Below are 18,955 nucleotides of genomic sequence, written 5' to 3'. Positions count from 1 at the left end.
TAGGGAAAGGGATGGGCAGAGGCGCTTATTCTGTCCAGTCCTTCTTGATGGACAGGCTCCACTCCCAGGTAAGGTGGTCGTGCTTGTCATCGTCCGTGAAGAAAGATTTGTTGTGATAAGTGCCTCGAGCCAGCATGCCCTTGGGGGCCTCCTCAGCTGGAGTCAGAAACTCATACTCCTCTGGCCGAGGCCCGTAGCTGCCAACCATGAATGTTGCTTTATCCACTGGGAAGAAAGAAAAGTTCATTAGGGTGAAAGCCTGGCAGAGGGAAAACAAACACTGCACACTGAAGAATTTGGAGCACAGCTCACTGTGATCAAAGCCAAGAGCAATGGTTTCCAATCCTGGCTAAACACCAGATTTACCTGGGGCAAATTTTCTTTTCTCTTAAAAACATTTTTTTTTTTAAGTTGGAGTTCTTTTTAATAATGCACTATTCTTTGACCCACTCCCAAAGGTTAGTGATCTGCTGTGGGTCCCAAGAATCAGTGTCTTTAAAACACATTACAGCTGATTTTGAGATTCAGGAAGGTGGGGAATCAGTGCCCTAAATCCATGGGGATGTAGACTCTTTTTATGGAGATGTAGCAGATTATACCATAAAAAAAATCCCAGGTGTTCAAAAGGTACAAACTTCCAGTTATAAGATAAGTAAGTCCTGGGGATGGAATGCACAGCATGGTGACCATCGTTAACAGTACTCTAGTGTATATTTGGAAGTTGCTGAGAGAGTTGATATTAAAAGTTCTCAACACAAGAAAAAAGCATTGTAACTATGTGTGGTGATGGGTATTAACTAAACTTTTGGTAATCATTTTACAATATATACATATATCAGATCATTACACTATAAGCCTCAAAATGATACAATGTTATATGTCAATACCATCTCCATAAAAATATATCTCAAACTAGTTGAGACCTGAGTTCTGGCTTCAGCTCTGCAACTACCTAACACTTTGGAGCCTCTCTTTCTTTTCTATATAATGAACTTCAAGGGTCTTCTGTATACAAACTATCATTCTATGAACAGTTGGAGGAGATAAGGTAACAGCTGGGGACCAGAATGATCAGAATTCATGGATGGAATAATTAAATGAAAAGGAAAACCCAATAATTTGGTAAAAACAAAAAGTAGTGATGAACTCGGACAGATGGTAAAAATAGCCAACCTAAGTTATTAATAGGTAACTGGGATATATATTAAGAATAGTAGGGATTAGAAAGTATAAGTAAAGGTAGGTAGGCAGGCAGGTGACATTTAGTTGGCTGTTGTTGTTGTTTTTTTTTTTTTTAACATCTTTATTGGGGTATAATTGCTTTACAATGGTGTGTTAGTTTCTGCTTTATAACAGAGTGAGTCAGTTATACATATATATATGTTCCCATATCTCTTCCCTCTTTGAATAAGCTTGGAGGAACCGCTAGAGACACCCCATCGACCTCTTGCCTGAGTGAAGCACCACAGTCTTTATGCCCAAAGGAAAATAATAAACTGAACTATATTTTCATGAGGCTAGGTATTGGAGAGATCAACCAAGATCTTTCCTGTTAACAATCTTCTGTGGCATTTGAGTCACTGAGTGGTTCTCTATGTCATGCAAATTGATCAGTGCCTTCCCTAGCCCTCATTGATTGATTTGGAGGAACTGACCTACACATTATTGTTTCACACTTCCAGGGGATGCTGTTTCACACCTTCAGGTAAAAGGGAACTTTATAAGTGCTTCCATCAGCCTTCCACCTTTCACTTCTCCCTGCCCATATTAATGGAAGACAACTGAAGACAGGTTCCCACGGCATGTACCGCTTAGGTACAACTTGTCGAGAAAACTGCACGTTAAGTAATGTGATATTATTTGTTTCAGTTACAAAGCTTTTCTCAATTCTAGAAAGAGTACTTTTTTCTATTTCTTTCAGGTACTGCTTAGGTACAACTTGTCGAGAAAACCACACGTTAAGTAATGTGATATTATTTGTTTCAATTACAAAGCTTTTCTCAACTCTAGAAAGAGTACTTTTTTCTGTTTCTTTGTTTATGAAACTGAGCACTGTCCCTAACTCTCTGCCCTGCCACCTGCTCCCCGTATGCTGCTACCACCTCCCATTGGATAGGTCTTTCCTATCTCGGATTTCTCTGACACCCAGGTTTTATACTTGTGAACTGCTTTTTTTTGTTTGTTTTTAATTTTAAGACTACATTTATGTACTTTGATTCAAACTTATCTTGGTTACTCTTCCCCTTTATAAGTAATAAAGTTGAATTCCAGAAGCTGAATGTTGAAGGTTAGTGGCTGACCCAGTCTTAACTAAGTTTCCTGAATATAGAACTTGCCAGAATATAGAACTTGTCAGAAGTGTATGTGTGCCTCTCATAGGGTGAGTGTCCACAGCTGTCATCAGATTCTTAAATAAGTTTAGGGCTAAAAATTGCTAATAACATGAAGTTTAAGTGTCAGTGAGAAGCAGAGTTTGGGACAGTGGAAAGTGTGGATACTTTACCTTTCACCCCAGTCCGGTAGGTGTGTTGAACATATTTCAGTCCTGACACAATATCCTTGTTCACCTGTAGGTGGGAAGGATTCAAACGATTCGGATTAGAGAGGATCTTTCATTTTTCCTCATCTTTCATGCTGATCCTACCTAGCTGAGGCTTCTCCGAGGACGAAAGGACTGAAGATTTGGTTCAGAATAAGTTACTACTGTCTTTTAGCGCGGTGATGAGGCAGACATTGGAGAGAGGAGGTCAGAAGACTCAACGTTACCAATCTGGTTGTAACTGTCTAATACTGTGATTTTTGGCTCTGGGATGGGATGGTTAATTACAACATTGTCTCAATATTCTTCATTGCATTTCTCCTTCCTCAATGGTCCAGAGAATGGTCTTGATCTCCCCTCCCTGATATTACTGGCCAGAAGACCATCCTCATTTTAGGTTACAAAGGTACCAATGGAAACTATTGTGTAAATATCTGAAAAATCCTAACTTCAGAAATGATATACCTAACATATGAAAAACAAACAAAGAGAAATGTCGTAATGGAAAATCAGGTCTAGAAGGTGACTTTGCCTGTAATGTAACTGTGATTGGAGTCTAGAGATGAGGAGATGGGTCACAGGAAAACATCTCCCTCATATGTAAATAATGGGTGAAATCCATTTGCATCTGGCAAGTATTTTGGATGGCTGTCATTTTTAGACGTTGTCTGAGATCTTGCCACTTTCCCAAGCCTTTCAAAGAAGATTTACTAAAGCAGAATGAAAATACAGACAGCCCAAGCACTTTGTTTTTCCATGATTCATTCTACCTAGGACTGAGCTGGTCTCTCTGTTAATTTTATACAGTGGTCATGTTTATACAAACAAATTAAAGTGGGCATGGCAGCGTTAGCTGGATGGCTTGGTTAATTGTTCACCGATGTAAGAATTAAAGGATCTTAAAAACAGTTTCTCCTCAACAATAGGTAGGACTCCCTTTTTGTTTTGGACAGAATAGTTAAAGCAATCTGTCAGTGCTACATTTTGTTTCGTTGGCAATGAGGTAGCATAGCCGTGAATACCGCCAGCTGAGGTTTGAAACTGTCACTCAGTAAAATCTGTAGCATAAACCTACCAAAAGCAGACAGAATGAAAACAGCTTCATTGAAGAAACTGTGATGAAGTGAAACCCAAACTTTCTAATTCCTCTGACTTCCACATGTGACTCATAGAAATAGGAAAAATGAATGCATCTTTCTTGAAGTCTCTAAGCTGGTCTTCTGGGCCTAGTAGAAGATGTGGTCTGGTGGTTAAAAGACCACAAAACAGGAATGGTGGCAGAGTAGTACATAAGGGCGTCAAAATAAAGAGACTCCTGTTTTCCTACTGCTCAATAGAGCGTTCATTTAATATTAATATGGTTGAGACAGACGAAAGAAAAGTATAAATATTCCTAGTTATTCTCTTCCTCTGCCTGCACATCCCTCCCAATTGTCTTTTCCACCCCAGGAAAAGACAGTTTACTGGGAGCATGAATAAAAGTGAGAGCCGGGCTTCCCTGGTGGCGCAGTGGTTGAGAGTCCCGCCTGCCGATGCAGGGGACGCGGGTTCGTGCCCCTGTCCGGGAAGATCCCACATGCCGCGGAGCGGCTGGGCCCGTGAGCCGTGGCCGCTGAGCCTGCGCATCCGGAGCCTGTGCTCCGCAACGGGAGAGGCCACAGCAGTGAGAGGCCCGCGTACCGCAAAAAAACCCAAACAAACAAACAAACAAAAAAGTGAGAGCCATGGAAATCACATATACCACATCTCCTTGGGAGGCAGAAGGAAAAGGGGAAGAAACTAAAAGAACCATCCCAGGTTTTGGAGAGTGTTGTTAAGTTTTGAGGAAGAAAGAGAAGAACTTTGAGAGCAACTAAGAGAGTTAATGAAAGAGGATTCTAGGGTGTGTTGCTGGTGTTATGAATGCAAACTTTCTTGGACATTTTTCAGGAGACATCAGTAAAGATTTAAATCACTTTCCAATTACATATTTTCAGTTTGGAACTGGTGTTTCTTCCTCGATCCACGCTGGGACAGGCCACAGGGAGGTTTGACTTTATGTGGGTTACACATAGAGAGTGATCTTTCCCTGTTAGAGACAAGGCCAAATCTCTGAAATGGATGGGACTTGAAAACTGCTTTCTGTGCCCACCTCCTCCACTGCCTTCATGTGTAATCCTGACTGCCGAGGACCCAACCCCGGCCTTCCCACCCATGGCAGAAGCCCATGCACCAGACCTTTCCTTCTCATCTTATTCACATCAACATTTTCTTTTTGAATTTTATTTATTTATTTTTATACAGCAGGTTCCTATTAGTTATCTATCTTATACATATTAATGTATATGTGTCAATCTCAACTGCTTATTAAAGTGAAAAATTAAGGCAGTAGCATTAATGATTCGAAATTGGACTGATGTGAAACCCATTTGAAGCATACTTGGATACAATGCCTTACTAAACTCTCAGGTGCTTTAGTAATAAATACAGGAAACAAGTAAGTGACTATTATAGAGTGTCTATTATAGAGTAGGCATCAACAAATATTTTCAGAAGGAAATTATTTTGAGGCATATTTGTATGTGGTGGGGAATGATTGTCCATGGACCCTGAATCATATCCTGAACCTTGGAGAAAGAAGGGCTGGTGTGCAAATAGAGAGGGCGGATGGGGCCTTTGTTGGTGGAGCCCAAGCCCTGGAGGAAGTGACCAAGTGGGAGTGAGGGGCAACCAAAGCACATATAAGCAATTAAATGCAAACAGTGAATTTCTAACTCATTTGTTTTCAAAGTCAAGGTTACTTTTCTCCTTGATTTTGGTTGCTCACTGGGATATGGGCCTATTCCTTCTATGTCAGTTTATCTCCTACTTAGTTTTGCTCTTACTTGTTTACCTGCTGTACAACTAAGTTGTAATTTCCAGTTATTTACCAAGCACCACACCCCCTGAATTTATATATCCTCGAGCAATTAGAGCTGAGGCTCTAGCTCTTCTATTTTCTTTTCCTATTAATTGATTCATTCATTTATCTATTTCTCAATAAATAGTCATGAAATATCTACCATTTAAAAAGTTTTGCTTGAAATATTGCAAAGAAGGGATAGATAGTCTCTCCCTATCTCAAGGTGTTTAGGCTGAATAGGGGAGAAATGATACAAATGGTATAATACAAAGTAATGTGTGTCTTGTGGATGGGAGTATTAGAAGGTCCCAGGAGAGGGATCCCATTGGCTTCAGTAATCAAGGGAGAGTCCAAAGGAAGGGTCCTGGCTGGAAAAAGGCATGAAGCAAAGGTGCACCTGTAACAGGTAGAGCCCAGGATTGGGGAGAGGACAGTCCAGGGAAAAAAGGGAAATAAACAAAAAGTATGCCAACGTGATAATGCAAGAAATTTGATTTTTTCTTCCTCTGATTATAGGAAGGATTTAAACTTTATTACAACATACAAAACCAGATACTTACTTTGAAGTTAATTTTGACTCTATATTCAACACCTTCCTTTAGCACAAAGGTTTCTTTTTTGAGGGCTTCCAGATCCCCTGTAGAAGTGGATTTTGAAAGAGTTAATTCTCCTCAGAAGGACATTCACAAGGAGATGAATGAAGCTGAAGCTCCAGAGCCATTTGCTGGGCTCCTCAGAGCAACATGGTCCACATGGTCCTCAAGTCAAAGAATGTCTGAGACTAGTTGCTGCATAAACACACATTTGAAATGCCTGAAATCTTGCAGCCAGATGTGAAAGAAATGTGATAGAGCTTTTCCCCAAGTTTGACTGCAACCTTAAGGATATGTAAGATGTTATGGTTAAAGACTCTGCCCCCACCCCTCAAATAAAGAAATAGGAGAAAAATATTATACGAGTGCCAGCTATTTTTTTTTTGTAGATTTGTTAGCATTTGTGGTGTTTTCTAGCTTTAAAAAATGTACTCATTTGGTTCCTTTTTATCATTCTGAAAAAATTTCACTTTTGCACTTAATTTTGCTTTTGCATTTGCAATTTCATATTATTTTTCTTAAGGAAAAGGAAACATCACTTAAGTTATAAAAGCTTCAGGCTCCATAAAACTGAGATCTGCCCCTAATTAGAGAGGTGATCTTTCTCTGCTCCTCTCCCAACGTGATCCTGTATAATTTGACATTCGGGGTGACTGTGTGTGTGTGTGTGTGTGTGTGTGTGTGTGTGTGTATGTTTTGCACAGTTCTGTGCACCTGCTTCATGTACAGAGTTGGTACCAGCATCCTATGTATACCTCTGGGATTCACCTCCATAGCTTTTTTGTGACAGAAAAACGAATTTGGTTTTCTTTCTGCTGGGAAAAGAGGACAGAGACCAAGTTTTCCCTGCAATATCATCAAGCCCTTCTGAACAGAGCAGGTTTCCTTAGCGCTAATTCAGACCTTATCTTGCAAAATGATGGCTGTACCTGGTAGCTTTACGCAATTTTGCACAGGAAGAGGTCTGAGGTCCGATGAGAGAGAGAGAGAGAGCGTTTCTCTCTTGGAGAGATGCTAGAACGGGGAGGTAGCTGAATGTATGCTCTAATGATTTCGGTTGAATAGGAAGTGTGTCTTAGCCTCCAATTTCCTCTCTCTGACAAAAAGCCCATATAAGGTAAAGAGTGGATGTGTCCTGTGTGAGGGGAACCACCTTGCTGTTAAGCCTACTGTTCTAGAGTCATGCTTTATTCTGTCTCATGAGTCCATTTTTTGAAACTGGTAATAATTTTTTGTTTTTTACTAAAGACCTGCCTTTCATGCCCCCAACCCCTAGCTCAGTGGCCCTTTCCTCATTTCTCCCATTTGCCAATTTTCCCCAAATCAGCCACCTTCCCCGTCTCTCCTCATTTCCTCCAGACCTAAGTCTCAGGAAAGGACTTGACCCTTGTCACAATAAAGTGAAAGAAAAGAACATGTTAATTTGTACATCTTTAGTGGGGGAAGTTGCTTTTTTAAAAGAATCAGAGCTTTAAGTTAAATAATGTGTATTTAACAGTGGAATTCCTAGCATTATTTAGGAGGTCTTAGATTGCTTCCTGTCTTCAGGTAAGTTCTGTAGCTGATGTAAGGTCAATATTTTCTCTGATGTTTAGATTGTATAAATATTACCATTTCAGAAGCGTACAGCTTGCTTCTTAACATTTCCATCAGCAGTCTTTTTACACAAATAGTAATTCTCCTGCTACCATGTGGAGATAAAAATCTGAAGTAAATATGATACAGGTAGATATATCCAGTACTTACACCTGAACCCTTTTCAGTTAGAGAGAGAGATTGGGCTTTTCATTAAGCACGGTAATTACTGTGAAAACTATGATTTGTGAACTGGTCTCAGCATACCTTACTAGAATTCACTTTACTTGGATTTTTCTTTTTTTTTGCTGGGACAGAGGACAAAAAACCAGTTTGCCCAGTGATGCCACTAGGCCCCACTAAACAGAACAGGTGTGTCCACTTACCAGTGAGGTCCATGGTGATTGGTCCTGGGGCACTTTCACAAACCAGGGTAAGACGGGTGACAGTGACATTAGGTGCTGTTGGGTCTGCAAGATTCAAAAGGGAATGTAAGCACAGAGAGGAGGTATTTACGTACTCTGTGTGTGTGTGGAGTGTGTGTGTGTGTGTGTGTGTGCATTTAAAGTAGGAGAGAGAGAAGATAAAAAAGGAAAGGGATATCTCCATCTGGAGGAGAAATAGAAATGGAAGTGGCAGATTCACCATGCTTGGTCTTAGTGGCCCTATAAATTCCAGTGATGCTATTTCTGCTTCAGGTCCTTGTAGGTCCATCTCAATCATCAATAGCAGACATTTCCTGAGTGGCTATGGGTACTCTGCTGGTTAGTCACGGCCCATCCATATCTTTGGGCCATGTCTTACTTTGCCATTGCGTATGTGTATGTGGAAGAGATGGTTATTTAGGTAAGGAGTGAGAAGGAGAAAGAGAAGAAAAAGAGAGAAAGTGAGCAATCGTGGAGAGAATACAATTCTGAGTGGTAGTCTGAAATTCCTTCTAAATCCTCCCTATGTGTTATTTTTATCTATGTCAATGTCAACTTGCACCTTATCTCCAAAGAAAACTTAATTATCTGGTCCATAACTTGATTCAGCACATAGAGATTGCACCTCACTCACTTAACCCTGGAAGCACTTGGTACACTTTCCTTTGCAACTGCTCCTGAGTAGCTGAAATGTCTGCCTTGTCAATGCCCCTCCACCTGCCCCGCATCTCGGCACACACGCACCTGCAACCACAGGCCCGTCCCCCAGGAGCGTTTTCTTGTACTTAGCTAGACTTTCATCATCTTTGTCCATCTCCTGCAGCTCCTTCAGGGACTTCTGTGGTGGAGGCTTGTAACCGAGCTTGCCATCCAGCTCTTCGTCCTCCTCCAGGTGTGGTTCTGGGGCCTTTTCAGTCATGTTGATCTAGAGAGAGAGGGAGGGAGAGAAAGAAAGAGAGAGAGAGAGAGAGGATGGTCTATGAGCCAAAAGTCAGTGGATATGAACGATGTTTGTGGGGCTGTTCTTAGCATTATTTTTGCCCTAATGAACTTGTGTAACTGTCAGTGATTTTCCAGATTTTCCTCTAATTCAGCCTCATTCTATTTCACAAAATAAGAATATAATGCATTCCAGGCTTTCCTTTCACATGCCTGAATGTTACCATACTGGGATGAGTCCCTCCTGTTCACTGAATGAAACTGACAGAAAATAAGTAACTCTTTGGGAATCCTGTAAAACAAGTGAAACAACATAGCACAGCAGTCCCTGACAATAACAAGTGGCCCTAGCTCATATATTTGTAGAAATTATCACAGTCCTCCAAATCCAGCCAGCCTTGCCAGTGTCAAAGTGCTCAGTGTGTACAATCCCAGTTATGATGGTTTCAAGTACGTGCTAAACAAAGTTAGCTCTTTCCCATTCATTGAATCTTTCCCTGACCTCCTGCAAGAGCTCAAAGGTAACTCATGAGAAGTTGTAGGTCCCTGTGATACCTGCCTGAGTGTCTGATTGGTTTTCACCCAACACTGCTAATAATTCCTTGAGCGCAGGTACTAAGTGTTGTGTTTCTCTTGAATCTCCCAAGACACTGGAATAATTCAGCCATTTTATAAGCACTTATTCATTGACCTAATAGGTTCTACATATAAAGATCTTCTGTTCTTTTGAAATGACACCAAATAGCAAAGGACTCTAGATTCCTCCAGAGAAATTGTAACTGTGTCTTTAGTACTTTCTCTCAATTTCCACTTCCCTTTTAGTACCTGTCTACCCTCTCGAGATTTCCCCTGACTGACCTTATGCTCTAAGACCTCACCTGGGCATACTCTGGGGTCTGTCTTCTTCCATCATCATCTATATTTACTTGTTTTGTGTTAAAACATTGAGGAAAGATCTAATAAAATTATTCACACATAAGTGTTGATGAATGAATAATAAATTTAAAAATTATTCCTCTTAGGGCATGTATAGTCAGAGCTTTTCAGAGCTGAAATGAACCTTAGATGTAATATATTCCAAACCCTAATTTAATCATTGAGAACCTTGAAACCCAGAGGTTAAAAGAATTGCCCAAGTTCACATAGCAGGGTGAGATGCCATGTCTTAATAAAGAGGAAGAAATCTCTCCTGGAAGAATTTCAGGCCGCATGGCTGGAAGCAATGGAGCTATTTGGGGGAAGCAAGGGAGATATTTGGAGAAGGAGATAATGTCCTGATTTCCTTTTGTTCTGCTCTGAGGGTAACTCTCTTCCCTGTTTTGGGTAAAGGCTTTAGTGCTCGGAAGTGGCAGAACACTAAGTCAATACCTATCACATCTCATTCTGAGTGACTCTTCAAATCTCTATAAAGTCCCCTGAGAGTGAAGCTGTGCCTGGCCAAAATCAGTTATAGTTTTGAGTCTCAATGTCACTATTATTGGCAACAGGAAGAAAAATAATTTGGAAGTGAAGCCAAACAAAAACAGTTTTAACAGAATAAAAAAAGGGAAGGAAAAGAAATCATATCTCCTGGCTCATCAATCCTCTTCCAGCAAAATAACAAGCCAAACACTGTGACTCTTGGATCAACTCTGAAAACAGTATTGCAATGCCCAGGTCCACTTCCTGTGTAGGGAGGAAGCATGTAGGCCTGTTCCTATGGCAACTCTTGCTTCAGCTACAGAACCAGCTCCACTCAGAGTTGAGCCTCTAGAGAAGATCACAATAAACAGAGTGACTAACTCAACTCATGTTACAAAAAACACTCAGGGAAAGTGAATGAACTGGTTGGAAAAATAATGAAGGATGCAGTGGGTGGAGGTTGCAGGTTGTGGGTAGTTTAAGGACAACCATTAAGCCACACATAAAGAGCAACCCAGAGGAGACTAATCAGATGAGACAGGTTCTCCTCTGGAGCCTGACCAGATATCCAGGGTAGAGGTCACATAAGAAACCTGCAGACAGAGCATCAGGAAAGGTATCTATAGATGAAAGCATCACAGCCCCCATAGTCAGGACTTTCTGGAATATATTGCTTGGTTCTAACAAGTCATGTGCTTGAAATTTGACCATGAGATGATGACATCACAGTAGATCAAGGTGACTTTAATAACCTAGGGAATTGTAATTCTGCACCCTCAAATCTCAATTTTGAAAGGAGAGAGAGAGGGATAGAGACAGAGACAGAGAGACAGAGACAGAGAGAGAGAAAGATCTGGTCTAGGACAGCATTTCCTAACTTCTCACAGTGTAATCATTGACAAGTCAATTTATCTGTCATCTAGAGCTTGATCTTTTCATTAGTGAATCTGAGACTTGTGTCACTTTTAAATTTCCTTGATTCATTACAGATACAATAATTGCTCTATAAAAATGAGCCAAAAAATTTATTTAAAGGCATTGAAGATCAGAGGATAATGTGGAATTACTATATGAAATTGTAGAAGTCAAGAGGAGGAAATTTGGGACTACATGAAAATAATTTGGTCTAATTATACAGCATTAAAAAAAAGAGATATGAAGTCAGATGACCCCAAACCAGTTCACTCTGGAGAGCTGATTGGAAAAAAAAGATGAAAATGTCATAATATGGCAAATAAAGGACTGGAAACCACTTCTCAGGGAAAGGACTTTTGAAAGCAAAATTAAGGTCACAAAAATATGATGAGCATCTAGTATTTACAAGACACTGTACTTTAGCACATACTGATATTTAAAGTTATTCTCCAAAGTGGAGAAGACATTGGAGGAAGAGCAATCGAGCCATATCAAAAAGCCCAGCTTGTTTGACTGATGGTTCTTAATCCTTTTGGAGATTACAAAGCTCTTTAAAAATCGGGTAAGGGTCATGGTCCTTATAAAAGGAAAAAAGGAAAAAGCCCATGAAATTGTGCATGCAGAACAGGGGTTCATGAACTCCTGAAGTCCTTTGTAGATTCTACTGAAGTCCATGATTAAGAACATGACCTTGAAACTGTAACTTTCGGAAACAATGAAGCAGAGCGTTGAGTGTTAAAGGCGAAGCTTGCTTGTCTCTGAAGCCTGGCCAGACCAATGACACAACTCAGCCTCAAGCCACGGATCCTGTCTGTGAACCTGAAACGTTGGCCCTCAGAAGCAGGAGAAGATACCATGTAACATCTGGATCTGATCTGACCACAAGCCCAGCAGAAGAGCAACGGTGCACAGGGGGCAGTTTTAGGGAAGAGTTCTAGGTCAATCTATTTGATTTTGGATAATTATTCCCTCACTGAACTAGGCCTCATCATGCATGAGTTTTCATTCTGACTTTGCCACTAACTAGATGTAATTTACCCCTGTGAGCAAATGTTCCAACTGCTGTGATCTTCCTTTCCTCAACTTGGGAAGTGAGGGGTTAGGGCAGAACATCTCTAGGTGCTTTCCTTTTCTAAGGCCTTTACCTGTAGTCAAGTGTCAGCTAAATTGCCATTCCATTACCTTATTTCACCAGTGTATATAAGAGACTACCTACCTCTGTTTTACTATTTCAAATTTTTTTCTTTTTCTTGCGGTACGCGGGCCTCTCACTGCTGTGGCCTCTCCCATTGCGGAGCACAGGCTCCGGACACGCAGGCCCAGCAGCCATGGCTCACGGGCCCAGCCGCTCCACGGCACGTGGGATCTTCCCAGACCGGGGCATGAACCCGTGTCTCCTGCATTGGCAGGCGGACTGTCAACCACTGCGCCACCTGGGAAGCCCTACTATTTCAAATTTATGTGAATTCCCCAAAGATCCTACATTTTCAATTTCACAGTTCATTTCTGGGGAACTTCAGATTCTCCCAAAGCCCCAACTGGTTTATATATCTTGACAATGGTTTCCCAGACTACCTGTGTGTGTATATTGAACTACAAATACAATTTTCCTTTTTGTTTTTTAAATAACTTTTACTGTTTTTTTTTTTTTTTTGGCCGCACCGTGCAGCTTGCAGGATCTCAGTTCCCTGACCAGGGGTTGAACCCGGACCATGGCAGTGAAAGCCCGGAATCCTAACCACTAGGCCACCAGGGAACTCCCTCATTTTTCTCTTTTCCATTTTATGGGTGCTGCTGAAGTGAAAATAGTAATTTTATAGAAATTCCAGACTTTTTTCTAATCTCATCATCTAAAGAACAGCTGGTTTTGTAATTGATGATAATAATTCTAACAGTTATCACACATAGTGCTAAATGCTGTCGTGAGGATTATCTCATTTAGTCCTCACCACAACCTTAAGGACCACCGTTATCATCATTCCCTTCTACAGATCAGGAAACTAAAGATGAGGTAAGTAACTTGCCCAAGAAGACTTGTGTAAGCGGCAGAATGAATATCTGAGCCCGGGTGGTCTGACCTGAGGCTCTACACTCTGTCGCTCCAGCTTTCTTTATTAAGAAGTAATAATGAAACTGGAGAGCTCTGGTGAGCTCATTTGGTCACTGTGGGAATCTCCCTGGGGGGTGCACAGGTAGAGGTAAGTGCTGCTTTGCAAAACTCTGCAGGGCGGCTTTAGCAAGTCAGGGAAGTGTCACATAAAGAGGGTTTTCAGTGCAACTAGGCTCCATGTCCCCTTGCGCAAGTCACTGAACCTCTGGTCCAGTTTTGGCCTCTGCAAAATGAAATCGTTGCGTTAAAACATCTCTGAGACCCCTTTATAATTCAATGACCCTAAGGAAAGAGGAAGTGGAGGTGAGGTTGGGGAGAACCCAGCCCATCAGCACAGAACGTTCTTGTTGGGGGTCTGCTCACCTCCCTCTGCATCTTACCCCCTGTTCCACAAAAAGCAGGGTTGTTTTGTTTGTTTGTTTCTTTGTAGGTTGTTTTTGACTTTGGTTCTTTACACAGTAGAAGTGAAATGGAGAATTATCAATTTTATATTTCATAAGGCCCCAAAGCACATACGCTTTTTTTTTTTTATGTGCTCACCACTCTAGTTATCTATTTCCTGCTTCACAGATGCCTACACATGTGAATTTTCACAGCAAACCCACACACACCCATGTTTAGTATTCAGTGAAACAGTGCCAAGATTTAGATGGGCTGAGGCAGCAACTTAATCCTCTCAGGCTCAATTAAAATGCCAGATTAAATTAGGGTGGGTACTCATGGCATGAGTATAACATAGCACGAATCGGTGTTTTTGCTTACAAATTCAGTGAAATTTCCAAGACACTGAAAGTGAAATGCACTTAAGAATTTACCAGTCTCCAGGATGGAGCACACTCTACTGGTTCATTAATGCAGTTCTAAATAATTGGAGGGCAAGAAAAGGTAAAGCTCTTGAGTTTAGATGAAACAAATCACCTGGTTAATTCATAGAAAGATGACCCTGTATGTCTCCTGGAACTTGAGCTTTGAGACCGATGGGCCAGAAATTCAAAATGTGTATCCACAATTGACTTTTTATGGGACTTAAGCCAGTTATTAACCTCATTGAGCCCAAGTTTCTCCACCAGTAAAGTGGGAATAATAATCTTTCTTTACAGGGTTGAAGAGTGGGAGAAAACATGAAAAGTTCTTGGACTGTCCTGGTCAATAGTAGATGTTCAATAACACTCTCTCTTCCCTTCCTGGTGACTGTCTGTTTTGCTACAGTTTCAGCTTCAGCAAAGGTAACTGACCGCCAGACACCAGTGCTTTCTTTTGGACCTGCAGTGTTGACAAGCTCATCTCCTTCCTTCTTAAAAATAGATTTTGAAAGAGACAAGAAGTTCTGGGAATTGCAAGGATTGTTTATGAACTGAGTCAGCCATAAAATGGGACTGTCACTATTATATTTCTTTAAAAAGCAATTTAATTTCAGATTCTATTTATTGCTCCCTTTCATAAGTGAAGCCAAGGGTCACTCTGTGAATGATGGGAAATGACAGGAGACAGGCACAGCTAATGGAGAGAATTCCCTCTGGCTCTGGAGCAAAGTACAGTGGAGACTTAACTCATGCCCCAAAGTTGCCAGATCTTGCTTCTAGATGCACAGGCTGGGAGTATTAGATAAAAGAGTAAAGTGGAGGGAGAGAGAGAGAGAAATGTGGAAGTAACAGAAGTAGGGGATTTCCATCCAAGAAGTACCTATGTGAGCATCAGCTTTCCCTGTCATCTTCGTTTCCCAATGTCCAGGATATGCCCACTTTCCCCAAATCTGGGGCTGTGGTTTTACAGCAGGTCGTGGAGAGCTGGACCATCTCAGAGCTAGTTGAGGAGGATTTGGGTCTGCTTTGCTGTCTACGTGGTAATTTGGCTCATTTGGGAAATCCAACTTTATCCTTCCGGACTCCAGCAGCTGGCTTGGTTCTGGATTCCTTTCTGGTGTGTCACTATTCCCAAGTGACCTAGAGGAATTGGTGCTTCCAGGGCTTCTCAGAGCTGCTCTTTCCCACCTCTGCCCCACCAAGAACATCTGAAACTGCCGCGCTGGATAAGAGGAACCAACCCCATGCCTGAGAGGACAGTGTCTTGTTACATACAATAAATATTAAGATCAATCAGAGGAGGGTACAGATTCCTAGAAGCAGAATTCTTTAGCATTTCCCTTGAAATAATTACTTCCTAAGAAATAATACATCATTCCTTCCCGGACATTCATAGTACAGTTGGTCTTCTGCTGATACTGAGGGCACGGGACTCAGAGCATCCATGGATTTTAGTATCAAGGAAGAAGGGGGGTGGTCCTAGGACCAGTGCCCCGTGGACACCCAGATTCATATGCAAAAGGAGAGAGAACTCAGCGGACGCATTCAACTTTCCTGAGCCTCTACTGTGTGAAGTCACTCCACTTCCACAAACATTCATTTTAAATAATCCTCAAAGAAAACTGCATTAAGGCAGCCATTACTGGGCAAAAGACTACCCTGCAATTACTCGATCCATTCACAGAGGTTTTAAATTAAGCACGAAAAGTTAGACAGAAGTAGAGACAATTTTTATAAGCACAAATGGTGAATATCAGCCCCTCTAAGAAAACCCAAGTGAATTTTTACAAGCTCTGGCTGTGGAAACCAGAGTGTGTGCAAACCAGCAGGGAGGGACTCAGTGATTCTTCATTGAATGGATAAATGTTGAAGTTTCAGGAGTAACATGAGACCCATCTCTGGGGGTGCCAGTATGGACTCTAACCCAAGATCCTGGGTGACAGTAACACTGACCCAGGAACAAGGATGCTCAGAATTTGGGATTAAAGAATATTTCTTCCATGGGCATTTCCTAAAATGCCCCTCTGAGGCATTGTAGCTACTGGTTCTTTTTTGCACCAGTGTGTGACTTTAGCCAAGTCACTGAACACTTCTGAGCCTTCCTGTCCTCACTGTGTCCTCTCAGAATTCAGATTTATAAATTTCTCATACCAGACCTGACCCAAAGAAGGCCCTCCACATAAGTTGTTTCTCTTTCTCTATCTGCTTAATTTTTACTCCCCCTAACGCATCTCTCTTCCTGCCAGCTGAAGTTTGGAATTTATTGTGCTCCCATGAATTGCTCGGGGTGCTCATCTTTCCATCAGATTGACTCCGCTGTTCTGAGCTTGCACTGAAAACAGAACCTTGACATTGCTCAGAGGATACTTCCTGAGGGACAAACTCACGGTCTCCCAAATAAGGACCAAATTCCAATGCCAGCCTTTGTTCGGCTAAAACCTGGTTATTCCACGTGTGCTGGATCTGTGCGGTATGGATGGGGAATGAACTATTCTCTCAGAAGTCCACACATCTCAGGAAATAATAAGATGATCTTACTATGCCTGTGTCATATCTGGATTTGGGAGGGATCTTTCCTTATAAATGTAATGAAACAAAGCAATGGCGAAGGTGTACGTTGGTTGCCTATGACTGAACTCTCTGGGGCCAGCACAGACTGCTTGATTTCCTTTGCTTAATCATTCCTGCACTGAGGCTCCAACATGCTAACCCTGAATTCAGTGGTTCTCGGTCTCTATGTGAAGGGGTGACTATGGGACCTCCATGTAGGGGCAATCTGCGTTCCCCGACCCTGAGCAGAGCAGCTCAGAGTTTATCAGACCCATGCCACAAGTAACCCTAGGTCCAGAGTTTAATTACAGACCACTTTCTAAAACATGCTGTCTAGGACATCCTCTAAAAAGGAAGAAAGTATTTCCGGTCACACCTAAAGCACTTCTCATGGCTGCCAAATTCAGACCCTGACATTTTGAAGGCCCACTGACTGGGGGTCCTATCTGAGCCCACTTGGATTTTTCTAGAATGTATCTCTTAATAAATTGTTAGGTGTCTTCTGTGTTTGCTTTTAGTTCTCTCAGAGGTAAAGAGCTGGTCTTTGGCAACGACAGCACTTATCTTTTTGCCCATCTCGCTGGCTTTTGCTAATGGTAGAAATGCTATCCTTGTAGAGTGATGAGTAAATAGCCATGCTCCCCCTTGGATAATTAAATCCCACTGTACCCTAGGGGACGCTTTCATTATGCATTTCTCTTATATGCCCAGAAAATTCTTCAGTGGAAAAGAGCTTAATATTTGACAACTTTGAACCATTTTTTTTTTCTTTTCAACCAGTCTCTTTAAAGTCTGCCTATAAACAGGAAACCACACATCTCCGCCCCAGCAGAAACCCACCATCCACCAACACGTTTTGTATCAGTTTGGATCTGCAGTCTTTTTGCTTCTGAGCTTGGCCAGATGCCGGCTCTAACCTTGTAGGAACCTGGCCAGGCACGCCCAGTGGGTACACTCAGAGCCGTTTTCCAGGACATCCAGAATTTATCTCCTGGGCTGCAGCGCTCACCCTCCCTCACCGAGGTGCCTCCCCTGAGTCACTGCTGCCACTCCCGCTGTCCCGCTCTGACTTCCCCTTCTCTGCAGCCTCCTTAGGTACTTTCTTTTCATAAAGTTTGTTTTAAAGAGGCACAGCCGCTCTCAAAAAAAATAAACCGTAGAGGACTGTAGTCTGGTGTAGAGATTCCTTCATTTGTCTGTGCTCACCTGTAGCCTCCCCTACCCTGAAGGTATTTCAACTTACATTCAGGGGTTCACGTCTCCGTCCTGGGTGCCTCTGTCTCTCAAGGCTGACTTCTGAGCACTGGCAGTTAGAACAGGAAGGAAGTTGTGAGAAAAAAAAAAAAAAAGTTTTAAACCTACTTGAAGAGGAAACCCTGGGCTGTCTCAAATCCTGTTCCTTTGCGCTGTGTATCTCTTGATCAGCCAACTCTGAACAGCATTCCTGACAATTCATGGCACATGTGAGAGCATGGCCACCCATGTGAACACGGATATACCTGAGTGTTCAGACAAGGGTCTGGAGCTTATAACTGTGCGTCCTATGAATAATTGTGTGGATATGTCTAAAAATCAAGTCATTTCAGTGCATACGCTTCTGAGGCAAGTAATCTAAAACCAGTAGCAGAAAATTCCCATAGACCTTACTTTGTATCTAACTAACTTCTGTTCCTTTGGGGTCTCTGCCAGCTTCCTTATCAGCCAGATATTTTGAAAGTTAGCTGGCAGTGAATGCAGGGTGCTAAGAAATTATGAATTTTAACTACATGTATTTAGCCCTAAATCTTAACATTTGTCCTCAAACTGAGCTTTAGAGTTTTGTCGGTCATAATTTCAAGATGTAGCGTGTATTCCAGCACAAACCATCAAATGTTATTTATTGTAGTTTTCACTAATTTTTCTTTTAAATTAAAAGAAGCCAAAGCACTGTTTTGATTAAACCTAGGAATGCAGATTACAAAATAAAACTTCATTAATTCATAGTCTTCTAACTGAGAGCTTGTTATAATTTAACAAGTGCTAAAACTGACTTTGTACCTTATTTGAGGAGATGGCTTGTGAAGTAATTTAAATGGGAACAAGTTGCAGAGGCCATATTTAAATCATTTGAGGGAACAAACAGTTTTTAAAGCACCCAAGCCACATTTTCCCTAGACATTTCCATTGTTGCTGCCAATAATAAATGCTTATTTATATTAATATCTGAAAATTCAGTATTTACATT

The 18,955-nt window shown here is 41.5% G+C and overlaps 1 protein-coding gene across 1 annotated transcript; it reads right to left on the bottom strand.

Annotated features, from left to right (window-relative positions):
• Position 1: 1 nt before the first annotated feature.
• On the bottom strand, positions 2 to 18,052 carry ARHGDIB (Rho GDP dissociation inhibitor beta). Its single transcript, XM_007454623.1, has 6 exons — positions 17,975 to 18,052; positions 8,758 to 8,938; positions 7,975 to 8,058; positions 5,981 to 6,057; positions 2,504 to 2,567; positions 2 to 225 (listed from the first exon to the last, which is right to left on the bottom strand). The coding sequence occupies exons 2-6, from the start codon at positions 8,930 to 8,932 to the stop codon at positions 26 to 28; spliced, it is 600 nt and encodes a 199-aa protein (XP_007454685.1). The 5' UTR covers positions 8,933 to 8,938; positions 17,975 to 18,052; the 3' UTR covers positions 2 to 25.
• Positions 18,053 to 18,955: the final 903 nt, after the last annotated feature.

The sequence above is a fragment of the Lipotes vexillifer genome, unplaced genomic scaffold (genome assembly GCF_000442215.2).
Source record: "Lipotes vexillifer unplaced genomic scaffold, Lipotes_vexillifer_v1.1 scaffold911, whole genome shotgun sequence".
Classification (NCBI taxonomy): Eukaryota; Metazoa; Chordata; class Mammalia; order Artiodactyla; family Lipotidae; genus Lipotes; species Lipotes vexillifer.
The sequence above is the reverse complement of the archived record's forward strand: the minus strand, read 5'-3'. Positions and strand labels throughout refer to the sequence as shown.